The sequence below is a fragment of the Argentina silus genome, assembly GCF_951799395.1.
Source record: "Argentina silus genome assembly, chromosome: 21".
Taxonomy (NCBI): domain Eukaryota; kingdom Metazoa; phylum Chordata; class Actinopteri; order Argentiniformes; family Argentinidae; genus Argentina; species Argentina silus.
The window spans coordinates 9,145,281-9,161,702 of record NC_139675.1 but is presented as its reverse complement, the minus strand read 5'-3'; the positions used below and the strand labels follow the sequence as shown (position 1 = coordinate 9,161,702).

Sequence of the window (16,422 nt, the reverse complement as noted above, 5' to 3'; positions counted from 1 at the left end):
GTGTGTGTGTGTGTGGTGTGAGAGAGAGAGTCCGGCTACCCCCCCCCCCCCCCCCCCCCCCATGTCTCCCGTCCTTGTGTGCTGATTAGAAGAGAGGGCAGAAGGTGATGGAAACACTTCTGTTTAAAACACTAATGAGAAAACTAACGAGATACTCTTCTCTCTCTCTCTCTCTCTCTCTCTCTCTCTCTCTTCCCTCTCACTCTCCCCATCCCTCTCTCCAGGCGTTTAATGAGTTTGAGATCGAGCAGCATCAGGAGTGTGCGTACGACCACCTGGAGGCGTTTGACGGCGACAGCGACACGGCGTCCATCTTGGGTCGGCTGTGTGGCAGTAAGACCCCCGAGCCTCTCCTCTCCACAGGCAACAAGATGTACCTGCGCTTCATCTCTGACGCCTCCGTGCAGAGGAAGGGCTTCCAGGCCACACACTCCACTGGTACTTGTGTGTGTGTTTGTGTGTGTTTGTGTGTGTGTGCGTGTGTGCCTTCATGAGTGTGTGTGTGTGTGTGTGTGTAAGCTTTTGATGTTCACTGCAAGTTAAACTGCAGTTCTAAAGTGAGGATATTTTGATCAGTGCACTGCTTCCCTCTAGTGGTGTGAAACAGTACATGCAGGATCAGTGTGCATCATTTGCTTTGGTTCAAGGATCTCGATCCGTTCACCTAAGCGTCGTTAGCTAATACTGGAGACACACATCCCACACAGGGCCTTGTTCAAAACGGAATCACTTATACAAATGAAAGAAAACAGGTCACCCCTCATTTTCTCCCAAATATTTGTGATTGTTTACCTCTTTAAAATCTCTCTCTGTCTCTCTTTCCCCCCCCCCCCCCCTTTTCCCCCAAAAGAGTGTGGAGGCAGACTCAAGGCCGAGACGCGTCAGAAGAACCTGTACTCCCACTCCCAGTTCGGGGACACCAACTACCCGGGCCACACGGACTGTGAGTGGCTCCTGACGGCGGAGCAGGGCTACGGTATAGAACTCACCTTCACCACGTTCGAGGTGGAGGAGGAGGCCGACTGTGGCTATGACTACATAGAGCTGTACGATGGATACGACTCCAACTCCCACCGGCTGGGCCGCTTCTGTGGCTCGGGGGTAAGGGTTCTTGTCTGTCGTGTTGTATTTCTATGTTCCTTGTTTGTCCATGCACCTGTATATCTGTTATATCTAGGATGTCTATGCCAGTAGAGGCTGGTTTGCGTGTTTGATACCATTCCTCATTCCGTCCCATGCATTACAACGAGCCTGTCCTCCGATTTCTACCTCCACCAGCCTCCCCTGATCTATACATGTATAGCTATACATCCCTCCACCTCCCTCCATCTCTGATCTATCCTTTACTCCCTCCGTCTCTCCCTCCTCCAGCCCCGGGAGGAGATCTACTCGGCGGGAGACACAGTCCTGATCCGTTTCCATAGCGACGACACCATCAGCAAGAAGGGCTTCCACATCCGCTACACCAGCACCAAGTTCCAGGAGACGCTGCACACCAGGAAGTGACCCCCCCCCCCCCCGTAACCCCTCGACGACCTCTGACCTCACCACGCCCCCCTCCCACCGCACCGTGACCTCGCCCTCGACCTCACCAGTCGCCACCGTGATTACGACGCGAGCACAGCCTCTCTCCCCCTGCAGACGCTCCTCACAAACAAGTCTCGCAAAGGGAGAAAGTTCTAGAACGTGTTCTAGAACAAACAGTTGCAGCCTCTCTCCTATAATGGCGGTGGTTCTGGAATATTTGGACCTGAGCAGTTCTGTCAGTCAAGTGAAGTGACACTGGGTTACAAAGTGAACTGATCCCTCTGAACTGATTAATCAAACGACCCCTCAGCAAGAGGTCAAGTCCACACTGCTAACTCTGAAACTCTCTGAACAGAAACGGCACAAGAAAGTTTGACTGTATGTGTGAGTGTTCTGGGGGAGGTCTCACTGAGTGACAAGTGTGTATCAGCCGAATCCTCTATGGGATAAGGTTGGGGGGGGGGGGGGGGACTGGGGCGCTTATTGAACACTATCTGGGACATTTGCTGTCCTGTCTGCCTCCACCCTACCCAAGTACAAACACACGGTCCGTTGCACACACCCAAGACTCATATTGAACAGCATATGGCCACTTTGATTGACTGAAAAGAGAAGCATGATTCTGTCCATCGCTTCCTCGTTCCCTGACTGTGACTCGCCCCCCTCCCGTGTTCTTTACAGCAACTGGAACCAATATGACAGCATTAGAGTGTTCTGTCTCTGCAATGTCTGGATCCAAAATGGCGGCATGTACGAGGTCTGAATCCACAATGACTGGATCCAAAATGGCGGCGTGAGTGAGGTCTAAAGCCACAGTGACTGGAGCCAAAATGGCGACGTGAGTGAGGTCTGGATTTACAGTGGCTCGGGGGAATTAAGTGATGGCCATTTGAAATGCCTTTGAGGCCTGAGGACTGGTCTGGACTTTCCATCTCACCACTGCTGCAGTGACTAAGTTGTGGTTGTATTTCATGTCTTAAACTAAACAGTGATGTGTGTGTGTGTGTGTGTGTGTGTGTGTGTGTGCAGAAATGAACAAAGGCTGATTCCCTTCCTCCCACAATCCCTTCATCCCTTGCTTTCCAGCTTCGGCAGATGCCCATCATTAAAAACGGAAGAATAAATAAAAAAGAAAAAAAGAAACCCCCCCAATAACCCGAATATATCTCAGATGTTATGTGAAGCCTTGCGTATTGTATGTTGAGTGTGTGTCCATGTTGTCTGTGTTTCTGCCACCTCAGAACTGTAGGCTGCGCATATCCTACCAAGCCCACAGGAAAACGCATCACAGGAAATGCATCATAATGGACATAAAATGTTGTGTTGTGTTCAAAACGTTGTAACACCAGAAGGGTGGACAGCCTCCTGCAAACATGCATTGCTAATCCCATGTTTATGAACATGATAATCCATACCTGGATACATTTATCGATCCAGACTTTGGGAATCATATTAAAAAAACAAGGGAACACTGTTTTCCACCAATCCAACGTTCTGACAACATTCCCTAACTGGACGATGTTCCTAAACTGAACAGAGACCATTTCTGGGAATCACAGAATGTTGGACAACGGACAATGGGGAATTTCCATGGTGCTAAAAAAACGTTAAATAGATGGTTTTCTGAGTCCCTGAGCCAACTACACCATACCTGACTGAGTGTATGGTGGAGGAACTGTGAGGCAACGTTTTAAAAACGGACTGACAACGTTCGAACAACGTCCAGCGTCGACAGCACTAGTCCTGTGGAACTACAATATTGCCTTAGAACCAAATGTATGTCCTTGCACACAATGTCTCTGTATGTAGATAACATTTGTTACTGTTGTTGATTGTTTTTTGGGAATTATTTTATTTGACAATGAGTTTGAAGAACTTGAAAAAGATGTATTGTAAAACAAGGAGGAACCAGTCAGAACTGTGTGTGCGTGCGTGCGTGCTTGCGTGTGTGTGTTTGTGAGAGAGAGTGAGGGAGGGAGGGAGGGGTATGTTCATATGCTCTGCAAGCTGCTCTCTCTCTCTCTCTTTACCTTATTGGTTCATGCACCAAGGATTCACATGTGTTGTTGACATGGTGTGTGTCCTCAGTCAGTGGAGGCTGGTGGAGGTAGAAATGTATGTATGTATGTATGGAATGGAATAAGGAACGTGTTGGATACCATTTCTGATTCCATTCCATGCATTACAATGAGCCCGTCCTCTGATTTCTACCTCTGCCAGCCTCCCCTGGCCTCAGTGTATGTGGTTTTGAGGATGCAAGAGGGGAGTGATTGGGCAGTATGTGCTATGGTGCTGTAATGCTCTATAGGCCTTTTTAAACTGTGCTTAGCCCCAGGGGCCAGTTGCATATACATAGACCTCGACTTTGATTTAAGTCTAACTGTTAGTCAGACTTAGGATAGAAGTCTAATTTCACCTGTTGCATGAAAGTGACTTGGCCTAACTTAAGTCCTCTTGAAGTACTACTTATCTTATCAGGAAAAAGAAGACACTGAACAGAAAAATAAACATGGCCGCCGATAAGTGAGTTAGTGTTAGCAATTAAACATTTTGTAATTATGGTCTAGGCCCATAGACCAGTCTTATGTAAGTTTATGCAACTGGCCCCAGGCTAAGAGCGCTTTTAGACTGGGGCTAAGCAACTGTTCACACTTGCACACACTTTAAAGTGAGCTAGCACCGACGTTAGCCCAGGGCTAGCTGGCCCTGCTCTGGAGCAGGGTTAGCACCGATTTTTCGAGGTTAGGCCCAGAAATCATCCAAAACACGGTGCCAAAATCGCCAGTGTGAACAGGGGCCAGAGTTAGCTTCAATGGAATGCTATCATCCAATAACACTACTACAGTAACAGATGCATGTGTGAATTGAGGGAGCCCTGGGCCAGTCTTAACCCTAGGCTAAGGATAGCCCTAAGCTAAGAAACTGCAGTGTGAAACGACCTCGTGTGTGTGGAGATGGAGTGTGAACGTGTTATGGATGCATACATGGTTTGCTTTATGTGTATGTTAGATGGGAAAATATATGCGATTTGATGGTGTGTGTGTTTGGGTGTGTGTGTGTGTGTGTGTGTGTGTTTTGTGTGTGTGTTTGTAAAAGCTGTGTTTGTTTGATGTGTTGACTTGTTGCTGTATGTGCCAAGCCCCTGGTGATCCCATCCCCTATGTAGTTTGTTTTATCATCTCTCCTCCATGTTTGTAGTTCTATCACCTCTCCTTTGTTTGTAGTCTGATGAAACCAACTTCCTCTCTATGCTGAGTCATTAAAACTACAAACAGGTGAAAACACACGTGTCATAGATTTTTTGTAGGTATGTGTGTGTGTGTGCGTGTGCGTGTGCGTGTGCGTGTGCGTGTGCGTGTGTGCGTGTGTGTGTGTGTGTGTGCGTGTGTGTCCATCTACACTTTATGTAGATCTTTGTTTGTGCCTAATCTGTTCTGTTCTCATTCCTCAGTTCTTGTATGCAAGTGGCATCAACCATGCGATCTGAACTAACTGGTTCATCCAGGAAAAAACGCTTCGGGGAAATGCTTCTTTGTCATGAGTTTATGCGACAGTCCCTTGGTAACACATTCACTTGAAGAAAACACAAACAAATGCCTTGACTCTCTGTTCACTTCTCCCTTCACATCATTAGAGGACCTGGATAGAGAGCTAGTGGGAAAGAGATCACAACGGTAAGATGCTGATTTGTGTGTGCAGATCAGACCTGGGTATTTGAAAATATGTTAAATAATAATATTTTGGACACAGGTGTCTCTCACAGTTATAGAAGGAGCTACGTTATCAGGGCCATGTTTGGTTGTACTCAACAGAAAATGTAAATGTGTTTGAATTGGATTAATTCAGGTATTATAATCTATTTACTCAGAGCTACTGGATACTACAGCAGAATAAGCATTAAAGGGATTGTTCACTAACTTGTACCTATTTTTCCTGATGTTGGCACTGTTGTAAAATGTTTATATCTTTGTTATTAAGTATTATACAACGGTTTGATCAGAACAAGCATTGTGATTAGCCGAGAGGCGTTCAAAGCCGTGCTTTATTCCCTGATAAAGTAACAACTATGACGCCTTTTACCTGTTTACCGTACATTGCAGTAATTGACAACAGTGGTCGTTTTGAGAATAATCTGAGCACAAGGCAGAAACTACCACAATCTATCACAAAATAAATACCTAAGGCATTGTTTTCTTTTCACAATTCTCTGTTTTGTTTTGTAACCGTTGAACAAAAGCAATACGGCACTAGAGCTTTACCGTGAAAGAAGTCACAGCTGATGGGTTGCCGGCAACAACAGCCCTCAGCTGTGACTTTATTCACGATAAACCATTGCCACGCATGCCTTATTCCTTAAATAACTAAATGCTCAAGATTACTCCTACCTCCGAAACATATCAAACTGTGAATACTAAATGACACAACAAAACAAAAATCGCATTTAAGCTACCTGGGTTGTTAAAAGTTTAACTGTGCCAACACCTGAAAATGTTTTTAATGTAATAATTTAATGTTTAATTTTTAATATAATCCCTTTAGGGTTACACTCAAATCCTTACAAGGCTTGTATTTAGGACTCTCTATATAGAGGCGTATCCCATCTCCATCTTTCAAATGTTTAAGAACTGTGTCATGAAAATAGACAAGTAAAAATTTGAATAATTTCTAATTGTATAATATATATTTCCTGTCTCTTCTCAGACAATTAGGAATTATTCAAATTTTTTCTATTATTTTGATTATTGGTTTTGGTGGACAGATGGAACAGTACAATGTATTTCCTGATCCGTGAGTTTTCCATTATCTTCCATTACTCTGGAATGCAGGTAAACATGTTTCTGGCTATGGCGTGTCCAGGTGGCACGTACCCTGATGCTGCCATGTGTGATAAGTTCTGGTTCATATCTTATAGGTTGGCAGGAATGAAGACATACAGCTATAGTCTTTAGGCGTGGTGCAGACTAAAGGTAAATAGAATCAAGGTCATCTGTTGACCAGTAGTCACACCATCTGTGAATGCTGTTGGGCTAGATTGAGAATCCATGTTGAACTGTTAGCCAAAGCTATGCTAACACTCTAGGCTGCTGTGGAAAATGGAATGACAGGCTTCACAGATGGTGCTGCTACTGGTCAGCAGACGACATTGAAGGTATGTGGAAGAGTAAAAAATTATGATTTAAACTATGAACTATCCCTAATACCTTTATATTGATATCTTCTTGTATTGTTTCACTTTGGCATTTATCGACTATATAGGCAAGTAGGAGGAGTCTGTGGTAGAAGAGGACCATGGCCTCTAAATCGAGTCTCCCTGGGGAGACAAATGAAGGGGGCATTGCCTCTAAAATGAGTCTCTCTGGGGAGAGAGAGGAGGGGGATACTGCCTCTTGTGTGGAACATGACCCCCAGCATGAAGTTAAGAGGTGATGTTTGTGTGTGTGTGTGTGTCTGTCTGTCTGTCTGTCTGTGTGTACAGTTTGAGTTTTACTGTGTGTTGAGTTTTTATCTATTGAGAATCTGAGACCTTATTTGGATCCATAAAAGCAGTTTGACTAAGAGCTTGATGGTGTTTCTGTTTTGTGTTGAAGCCCAATCCAGCAGGAGAGACCAGACTCACCTGTACCAAGTTGTGTGTCCATGAAAAGTGACCAATCTATGATTCTTCCAATTTCATTCAGAGAAAGCCTCTATACTGAACAAGGGTAAAAAGCTTGTTTAACTGAATATGCTAATATACAACTTCTGAGTTTTAGAGGAAACTGACTTGAAGAAGAAAAGAAGGCATTGTTATGTTCTACATAATTGTGTTCACCAGTTGATGTCCAGTGGGTCATGTTCAGGATGTTTATACAATATCAGGGTCCAACAAGAGAGACCAGACTTGCCTGTGCCCAGCTGTGTGTCCATGAAGAGTGACCAGTCTATGATTCTGCCCATAGAATTCAGTGGACTGCTTCAGTCTGGTGAAAGGTTAGAGCTGAAGGTTTATTCTTTGTCTTTGTCAAAATACTATTTAACCGGTGAAGTCCACTGAAGTTCTAAAAAATGAATACATGGTTGTCATGGTTGAAATTATATGGTCTCAATTACAATTATTCATTCAAAAAAAGTATGCACAGTTGCAAAGAAATCCTATTATTTTGGAATATTAAGAAAGAGACAGCAGAAACTTTTACTCACAGTGGGTGTGGCTCTGCTCATGGAGAAAATTGTATTATGTTGCCATACTGTATAGTGCAAAGGGTTGTTAATGTGCCATTTCTGGACGAAATAGTGATTTTCTATTTCTGTTTTTTCTTCACAGAGTTCTCAGAGACCAAGTTGACACACAAGAGTCAGAGATTCCAAGTGAGCAGGACCTGGCCTCCATATTCAAGGTGGGTTTGCTTGGGTTTGCTTGACACTCAATATGAAATGAAATATGTCTGAGACACCTTGACTGATATGTTACTGCATGTAACCTTTACAGTAGGCTCATGTAAAGCCAGCAGTAACCTGACTAAGATCAATAGGGCTGGAAAGTTGTATAACCAACTCAAGATGATGCTTGAGAGCACCAGTGAGCACGCTTTACTTTATGTGGAGGTAGAAATTGAGGACGGGTTCATTGTAATACATGGAATGGAATGAGGAATAGTATATGGCATGACAATGAGCCTGTCCTCCTATTTACACCTCCACCAGCCTCCACGGCTGCATACTGTATGTTTGAATGTTGAATTGTTTGTTTCAGTTGCTAGAACATAAGGTCATCACTTCAGTCAGACAAGAGCTGACGAGGTTCCAGAGGCTTATTTTTCAAGATCACCCAGAGTGCACTGATAGTCAGACGGAGGAAGAGGAAGTGGTGGACACTGAAGATGTGAAGCAGGATGTCAATGTCAGAGAGGGGGCTTTACAGATCACACTGCACGTCCTGAGGAACATGAACCAGAAGGAGCTCGCTGACACATTGGAGAGAAGTAAGAGATCTAACATAATATTCCGAGAGGAAGTGTTACAGTTAAATTTAAATAGTAAGTGAAATGTACAAAAATATATTTTCGCTGATTGTTGAATTTTTGCAAATTGTGATTCAGGTGAGGGTGTTGTGGTTTGCCAACGTAAACTCAAATCTAACCTGAAGAAGAGGTTTCACTGTGTGTTTGAGGGAATAGCTGAGCAAGGAAACCCAGCATTTCTCAACAAGATCTACACAGATGTCTTCATCACAGCGGGTGGAGGTGGAGAGGTCAATACCGAACATGAAGTGAGGCAGATTGAGATTGCATCTAGGAGACCAGCAACACAAGAGACACCAATCAATTGCAATGATATTTTCAAACCCCTACCTGGACAAGACAAACCGAGCAGTACAGTGCTGACAAAGGGAGTGGCTGGCATTGGAAAGACAGTTTCTACGCAGAAATTCATTCTGGACTGGGCTGAAGGAAGAGCAAATCAGGATGTCCAATTCATATTTCCACTTCCCTTTCGAGAGATGAACTTGCTGACAGGGAAAACACACAGTTTGACGGAACTTCTTGGTAATTTTTACAGTGAAATTAAATTATCAGGAATCTCCAACTTTGACAAGTACAAAGTTATGTTTGTCTTGGATGGTCTGGATGAGTGCAGACTTCCTCTAGACTTCAAGAACAACGAGAGCTGTTGTGATGTTACTAAGTCAACCTCTGTGGACGTGCTGCTGACCAACCTCATCAAGAGAAATCTGCTTCCTGATGCACTCCTCTGGATAACTACCCGACCAGCAGCAGCCAGTCAGATCCCTCCTGAGTGTGTGGACCGGGTGACAGAGGTTAGAGGATTCAATGATCCACAGAAGGAGGAGTACTTCAAGAAGCGAATCAGTGATGAAAACTTGGCCAAAAGAATCATCACACACATGAAGTCATCAAGGAGCCTCTACATCATGTGCCACATACCAGGGTTCAGTTGGATTTCAGCCACCGTCCTAGAAAGACTGTTGGGTGCAACAGAGAGCGGAGAGATGCCCAATACTCTGACTCAAATGTACATACACTTCCTGGTGTTTCAGACCAAACAGAAGACGAAGAAGTATCTTGGAGACAAAGACAGGGATGGGATGATGAGGGATGAAGAGATTATTCTGTCCCTGGGAAAACTGGCCTTCAAACAGCTGGAGAAAGGCAATCTGATCTTCTATGAAGAAGACCTGAGAGAGTGTGGCATTGATGTCAGAGAAGCATCAGTGTACTCAGGAGTGTGCACACAGATTTTCAGAGAGGAGTGTGGCCTGCACCAAGGGAAGGTCTTCTGCTTTGTGCATCTGAGCATCCAGGAATTCCTAGCTGCTGTATACGTGTTCCTCACTTTCATGAAGAGTGGCAAAAACCCACTGGTTAAGCAGAGATCCCTATCAAGGAAATTTTTAACACCACTGAAGCTGAATTCATTGATTGACTTACACAAGAGTGCAGTGGAGCAGGCCTTACAGAGTGTGAATGGACACTTGGATCTGTTCCTCCGCTTCCTTCTGGGCCTCTCACTGGAGTCCAATCAGATTCTCCTACAAGGCCTACTGACAAAGACAGGAAACAGCTCACTGACCAATGAGAAAACAGTCAACTACATCAAGGAGAAGATCAGGGAGAATGCCTCTTCAGAGAAGTCCATCAATCTGTTCCACTGTCTGAATGAGCTAAATGACCATTCTCTGGTGAAGGAAATCCAAAGCTATCTGAGCTCAGGAAGGCTCTCAAAGGCCGAACTCTCACCAGCACAGTGGTCAGCTCTGGTCTTTGTGTTGCTGACTTCAGCAGAGGAGCTGGATGTGTTTGACCTGAAGAAATACTCTGGATCAGAGGACGGTCTTCTGAGGCTGCTGCCAGTGGTCAACGCTTCCTGCATAGCTCTGTGAGTGCTTGGCTTTGACCGCAGTGATCAACAAAAAATAGCCACAATTCACTAAATAACGTATAGGCTACACAAGAACACCATTCCTGTTGCGTCATGATAACACAACATAAAACACAAAATAATATCTGCGTATGGCCAACCCAAAATATTGCAAATGACAGTTATTTTGCATAGTCAGTCACTATGCAAAATAAACAACACTCATCATAAGGCCAAGTGTCGAACAGTATGCTCATATTAACATTTCCAAAATTGGCAGCCTATTTCACAAGGGACTTTTGTCATTCTTAATTTTTCAGTCGCACTCATTCTCTTTTTGATATTTTAGTCATATATATTTTGAACTGGGGAGTAGTACCTTTGTTTAAGCGAACACAACAACAGCACAGTATTCAAACTTGAATGGCTGAATGACCAAATAATCTTTCAAGACAAACCAGGGCCGATCCAAATTGGGAGGGTCCGATCTAAAAAAACAACAAAAAAAAAACCCAGGAATTCTCCTGAACCTTCCAATGGCCAATCCGGCACTGCATTTGAGTAATTGGTTAAAACATTGACACGGGACACAGATTTTAGTTACAGATCTTGCCGACATGAAAGTCACAAGTGGAGCCAATGTCTGTCGTGTGAAGTGTCAATGCAACTGACCACGTTGTATGCACAATTACTGCAAAATAGATTGCCAGCTCACAAGCCAAATAATGAATGAAAATTAACAATATAACATGTTATAATCTTTATTGGGAGGGTTAGGGTTGCTGTTTTCAATTGTTCTTATGTTCTTAGACTGAGTCAATGTAACCTCACAAAGAGATGCTGTGAAGCCCTGATCTCAGTTCTCAGCTCAAACTCCTCTCACCTGAGAGAGCTGGACCTGAGTGACAACAACCTGCAGGATTCTGGAGTGAAGCTGCTCTCTGATGGACTGCAAAGTGCACACTGCAGACTGGAGATATTAAGGTGAGTAATGCTTTGGCTTTCAGTTTTCTGTCTCATCAAATGTATAACTATATTTCTGTAAAACCAATTTGCTCTTCCTCTTTTTGTTGTTAGGCTGGATAAATGTATCCTCACAGACAGATGCTGTGAAGCCCTGGTCTCAGCTCTCAGCTCAAACTCCTCACATCTGAGAGAGCTGGTCCTGAGTGACAACAACCTGCAGGATTCAGGAGTTGAACTGCTTTCTGTTGGATTGGGGAAATTGGAGACACTGAGGTGAACAATGCATTTGTCTTTAATGTAATTGTGGCTCTAGCCTGGTAGAGTGTTAGTCCTTTAAAAATACTCAGCTATCAGTGATAAGGCCATGCAAACTTAATTAATTATTTAACAGATTGTACAAACGTACATATTTGTGTACCAATATCCAGCTTATGTTATTTATAAGTCATATTTATCATAATATAGGCGTAGGCCTATACAGTATACATTATTTGAGATTACTGGGAAAATTGACAGACTTTGATGAATGAAAATGCTGCTTTTTAAACATCGGCCATGTTTGACTTGAAACCTAGAAAGCATGTTTGTTTTCTAATGATGAAATAACTTGCACTTCTGTCTAAAATACAACACTGCCCCTTTAAGACCTCAGTCAACCCTCAGCCAGCCAGTGTGTCTATCTCATATTTACCAGCACTAAACACAGCTTGTTGAGCTACAAAATATGAGATCTGCCATTTTTTTGTCTTTTATACAAATCTAAACTAACTCTGAGATTCCTAACTTTGAATTCTCTAAGCATCCGTTAAGCAGTGAATCAAGTTCGTATGGCCTAATGCCAATTCAATTCAAGGAGATCCATATGATTGTTTGTCACAAAGTAACACTATGTATCCTGTTGGAATTCAATAAAAAAAAAAAATCAAGTTTCATTATTGTGTCTCTTATCCAGATTAAGTGGATGTAACCTCACAGAGAGATGCTGTGCAGCACTGGCCTCAAATCTCAGGTCAAACTCCTCTCACCTGAGAGAGCTGGACCTGAGTGACAACAACCTGCAGGATTCTGGAGTGAAGCTGCTCTCTGATGGCCTGGGGAGTCCACACTGTCAACTGGAGACATTGAGGTTAAAAATACATAATTTCATTTTGTTCACTTTTAAGTTCTTTGTAACACATTTTTTTGGACATGGTGCATTCTCTTTATTTCATATCTAGGCTGACTGAATGTCAAGTCGATTCATGTCAAAGTTTATATATTTGTAAATTGCACAATGAAATGCAAGCTTCAGCTAAATGTATTCTCACAGAGAGAATCATCCTAATTTCATGTATTTAAAATGACGTTTTTGAGTCTGAGACAGGGGGGTGAATACCTTTTGAACTGTAGCTATCATAATGCACTGTTATGAGTGTTTTACATGTAAATAGAACTGTTTCAAGCCTTCCAACCTCTGGTTCATTCCTGATAAGCTGGAATGAACCAGTCTGAATGAGACTAACCTTGATGAATAAAAGCGGTAATACCAATGAGGATGATACATATTCAGAAACATTCACAGAGTGAAACTATTTCCACAGGTTGTTGTTCTGTGGTGTCACAGAGGAAGGCTGTGCTGCTCTGGCCTCAGCTCTGAGCTCAAACCCCAGTCACCTGAGAGAGCTGGACCTGAGCTTCAATCACCCAGGAGAGACAGGAGTCAAGCTGCTCTCTTCTAGACTGGAGGATCCAACATATAAACTCCAAACAGTCAGGTAAAAACAATCAGCGGCAGTTTGAAGCTGAAATTAGTCAATCAAACTCAATTTATTCATACGGTTCAGGAGATTTTTAGTAAATCTGACTGTTCTTGTGCTTTGCTTTCAGATTTCAGACTGGAGTACAGAACTGGTTGCACATGAGAAGTAAGTGTTGTTCTCTGTGAAAAGGACACAACATAGCACCAACAATAAAAAAGGACAGAAAACAAAACAGAGAAATCAGACAGAACAGGGAAACAACAATAAAATAAGAATAGAACATAAGTTAAAAGAGGATCAGTAATGTCAAAAAGTGTCATTTTTGGCCATGTTTCTTAAATGGTAAAACAGGCCTGACAACCTTTTTACATGTTGCTCAAGGTTCAGGTCAGAGTCAAACATAACACCAAGGTTTCTGGCAGGCTTCCAGTGACTTGGAGTCAGGGAAGGCAGTGCCTGTGATGATCTTATAAAAAAGCTGTAAGGAAAAGCCAAACCAAAAATAAAATTATATAACAAATTGACCATTCTTTTTCTTTACCTCATGTTTTTTCTCAATGATTCTGGTTGTTTTTATGCTCAAAATCCCCAAATTTGGGGCAAATAGAAACATCAAATATCCGTGTCATCATTGAGCTGGAGAAAAACGTTAGCCATCCAATAACCTTTGTCCCTAGGTCTGATAAGCACGTGTAGCTGAATGTCATCTATCGTGTAGCAATGAAACTGTATATTGTGTCTGCGTACGATGCAACAAACGACTATATTATAATGTAGGTTAGGGTTAGGGTTAGTCCAGACTTAGTCCAACATTATGCAACCACTTTGTTTTACTTGCATGCATTTTCCATCAATATGCATGTGAATGGTGGATGTTCAATGTCTCTTTGTTCTTGTTTCCCTCATTAGGTGCCTGCAGGCTCACACTGGACCCAAACATAGCACATAGGAACCTCTGTCTGTCTGAGGGGAACAGAAAGGTGACATGGGTGAGAGAGGAGCAGCGATGCCATGATCACCCAGAGAGATTCGAAAACTGTCCACAAGTGCTGTCTAGAGAGAGTCTGACTGGGCGCTGTTACTGGGAGGCAGAGTGGAGTGGGGAGGCATCTATCGGAGTGACATATAAAGGAATCAGCAGGAGTGGAAAGGGTGATGACTGTGTGCTAGGATACAACGACAAGTCCTGGAGTCTGGACTGCTCAAGCGACAGTTACACTGCCTGGCACAATAAGGTGAAGACTGACTTACCTGTCCCCTCCTGCTCCCACAGAGTAGGAGTGTATCTGAACTGGCTGGCTGGCACTCTGTCCTTCTACAGTGTCTCCTCTGACACACTGACTCACCTGCACACGTTCAAGACTACATTTACTGAGCCCCTCTACATTGGGTTTTATGTGTTTTGGGAGTCTTCATTGACCCTTTATTCTACAAGCTCAGACTTCATGGGGTGACATTCTGTGATACTCAGATCAGACCTCAGTGTCCCGAAAGCTTTGCAGCTTAAGTAGTACTTCATTTATCCCAACTACTCCACCTACCACTCCAACTACTCCACCTACCGCTCCAACTACTCCACCTACCGCTCCAACTACTCCACCTACCACTCCAACTACTCCACCTACCGCTCCAACTACTCCACCTACCACTCCAACTACTCCACCTACCACTCCAACTACTCCACCCACCACTCCAACTACTCCACCTACCGCTCCAACTACTCCACCTACCACTCCAACTACTCCACCTACCACTCCAACTACTCCACCCACCACTCCAACTACTCCACCTACCACTCCAACTACTCCACCTACCACTCCAACTACTCCACCTACCGCTCCAACTACTCCACCCACCGCTCCAACTACTCCACCTACCACTCCAACTACTCCACCTACCCCTCCAACTACTCCACCTACCACTCCAATCCGCGAGAGAGTAACAGTTGTAAAAACCAATGTTTACGGGTCAGTCTTCTTCGTCTTCTTAATTCTGTTTGTGAAAGAACAACATTTATTCAATGAAGAACTGGTCGAGGATAGGAGTGGGCCTACTACTTTTGCTACAAAGCTGACCTGATCAGAACAGATAAAAAACTTGGGCCATCCTCTAATGGTACATTTCCACTGTCACTTTTGACACTGGTGCTTGGTCCAACATTTACATTTACATTTATGGCATTTAGCAGACGCCTTTATCCAAAGCCACTTACAACAAATACATTTGTTTAAGCAAGTGAATCATCTATCCAACAGTCATCATAAGACAAAATAATCAATGCTCACACCAGGGGCCATTGGCAGTCGTAATGCCAGAAGCCAATTTTTTTATTTTTTATTATTGTTTATTTACAGGGGGGAAGAGGTCTCAAGAGTTGGGGTTAGGGTTAGTACAGGGAGGGTAGTGAGGGTGAAGAGGTCTTAGGAAGGACTGTTAAGATGTAAAAAAAGATCTGTGTGTTTCCATCTCTGAGGACTGGCCCAAAAAAAGTCCCTGACCTGGGACCTGGGTGAGATTTGTGGGATTTCTGTTAGTTACTTGGTTTGGAAAAATAAGTTTAGAAGCAGTTATATGCACTATTAAGTTGGCTCAGCTGCAGGTAAGCACCTGTTTTGTTTGATAGATTGTTCAGCCAGCCAGTCACATTTCCTATGCTAGATTTGGTACATTTCCAAACACAATAAATGCCGCACCTTCAACCACAAAAGTCCATTTGCTGGAGAAAAACGTGAAGATTATTTATGCATATATTGTTTCCGTTACGAGTAGTCATGCAGGTTTGAGGGTGAAACTCAAACTCAAAAGTTGTTAGTTTGCTGTTATTATATTATATATTGTTGCAATTATTGTGAAATTGTGAAAAGGGAAAAATGTAAGCTTGCACACACAAAATGTAAATGTGAAAGATAATAAAATGATGTAAACAACTGATGCTGAACTTGATGAGAATGGGGCTGCTGCATCACGCAGGTGAACAAAAGCACAGTTTAAAAAGGCCTGTAGAGCATTACAGCACCACAGCACATACTGCCCAATCACTCCCCTCTTGCATCCTCAAAACCACATACACTGAGGACAGGGGAGGCTGGCAGAGGTAGAAATCAGAGGACGGGCTCATTGTAATGCATGGAATAAAATGGGGAAACACAGTTTTAGTTGGCAAATCAGGATGAAAAGAAACCCAAAAGAGTACAACAACTGTGGAGGCATCTGATGATTTACTGGAGGCATGTGATTGGAGTCTACCTGGTAATGGGCTAGAAGGTATTTACACAGAGCCATGACCGGGTCTCGAACCTCCAACCCCGTTATGATGGGGGCAAGGTACTAA

The 16,422-nt window shown here is 43.4% G+C and overlaps 2 protein-coding genes across 6 annotated transcripts in view; both read left to right on the top strand.

Annotated features, from left to right (window-relative positions):
• tll1 (tolloid-like 1) overlaps positions 1-1,506 on the top strand; it is a gene marked incomplete at both ends in the record, with an annotated part of 46,072 nt that extends 44,566 nt beyond the window's left edge. Inside the window, 3 exons of the mRNA XM_083693019.1 lie at positions 225-438; positions 851-1,101; positions 1,372-1,506. Coding sequence (XP_083549145.1) covers positions 225-438; positions 851-1,101; positions 1,372-1,506 — 600 coding nt within the window. The remainder of the gene's footprint in view (positions 1-224; positions 439-850; positions 1,102-1,371) is intronic.
• A 3,597-nt stretch (positions 1,507-5,103) lies between these two features.
• LOC310821290 (protein NLRC3-like) lies at positions 5,104-16,020 on the top strand. 5 transcript variants are annotated; one of them, XM_083693268.1, is made up of 15 exons: positions 5,120-5,201; positions 6,440-6,494; positions 6,608-6,676; positions 6,784-6,950; positions 7,116-7,229; positions 7,387-7,497; positions 7,832-7,904; positions 8,261-8,489; positions 8,607-10,404; positions 11,197-11,370; positions 11,464-11,625; positions 12,305-12,478; positions 12,933-13,106; positions 13,219-13,256; positions 14,001-16,020. In XM_083693268.1, exons 4-15 carry the CDS (start codon positions 6,817-6,819, stop codon positions 14,543-14,545), a joined length of 3,726 nt encoding a protein of 1,241 aa, XP_083549394.1. In that variant the 5' UTR covers positions 5,120-5,201; positions 6,440-6,494; positions 6,608-6,676; positions 6,784-6,816; the 3' UTR covers positions 14,546-16,020. The 5 variants fall into 5 exon arrangements, with proteins under 5 accessions (XP_083549393.1, XP_083549394.1, XP_083549396.1 ...); XM_083693267.1 differs by lacking the exon at positions 6,608-6,676 and having other exon boundaries at positions 5,104-5,201; XM_083693270.1 differs by lacking the exons at positions 5,120-5,201; positions 7,116-7,229 and having other exon boundaries at positions 5,222-6,676.
• Positions 16,021-16,422: the final 402 nt, after the last annotated feature.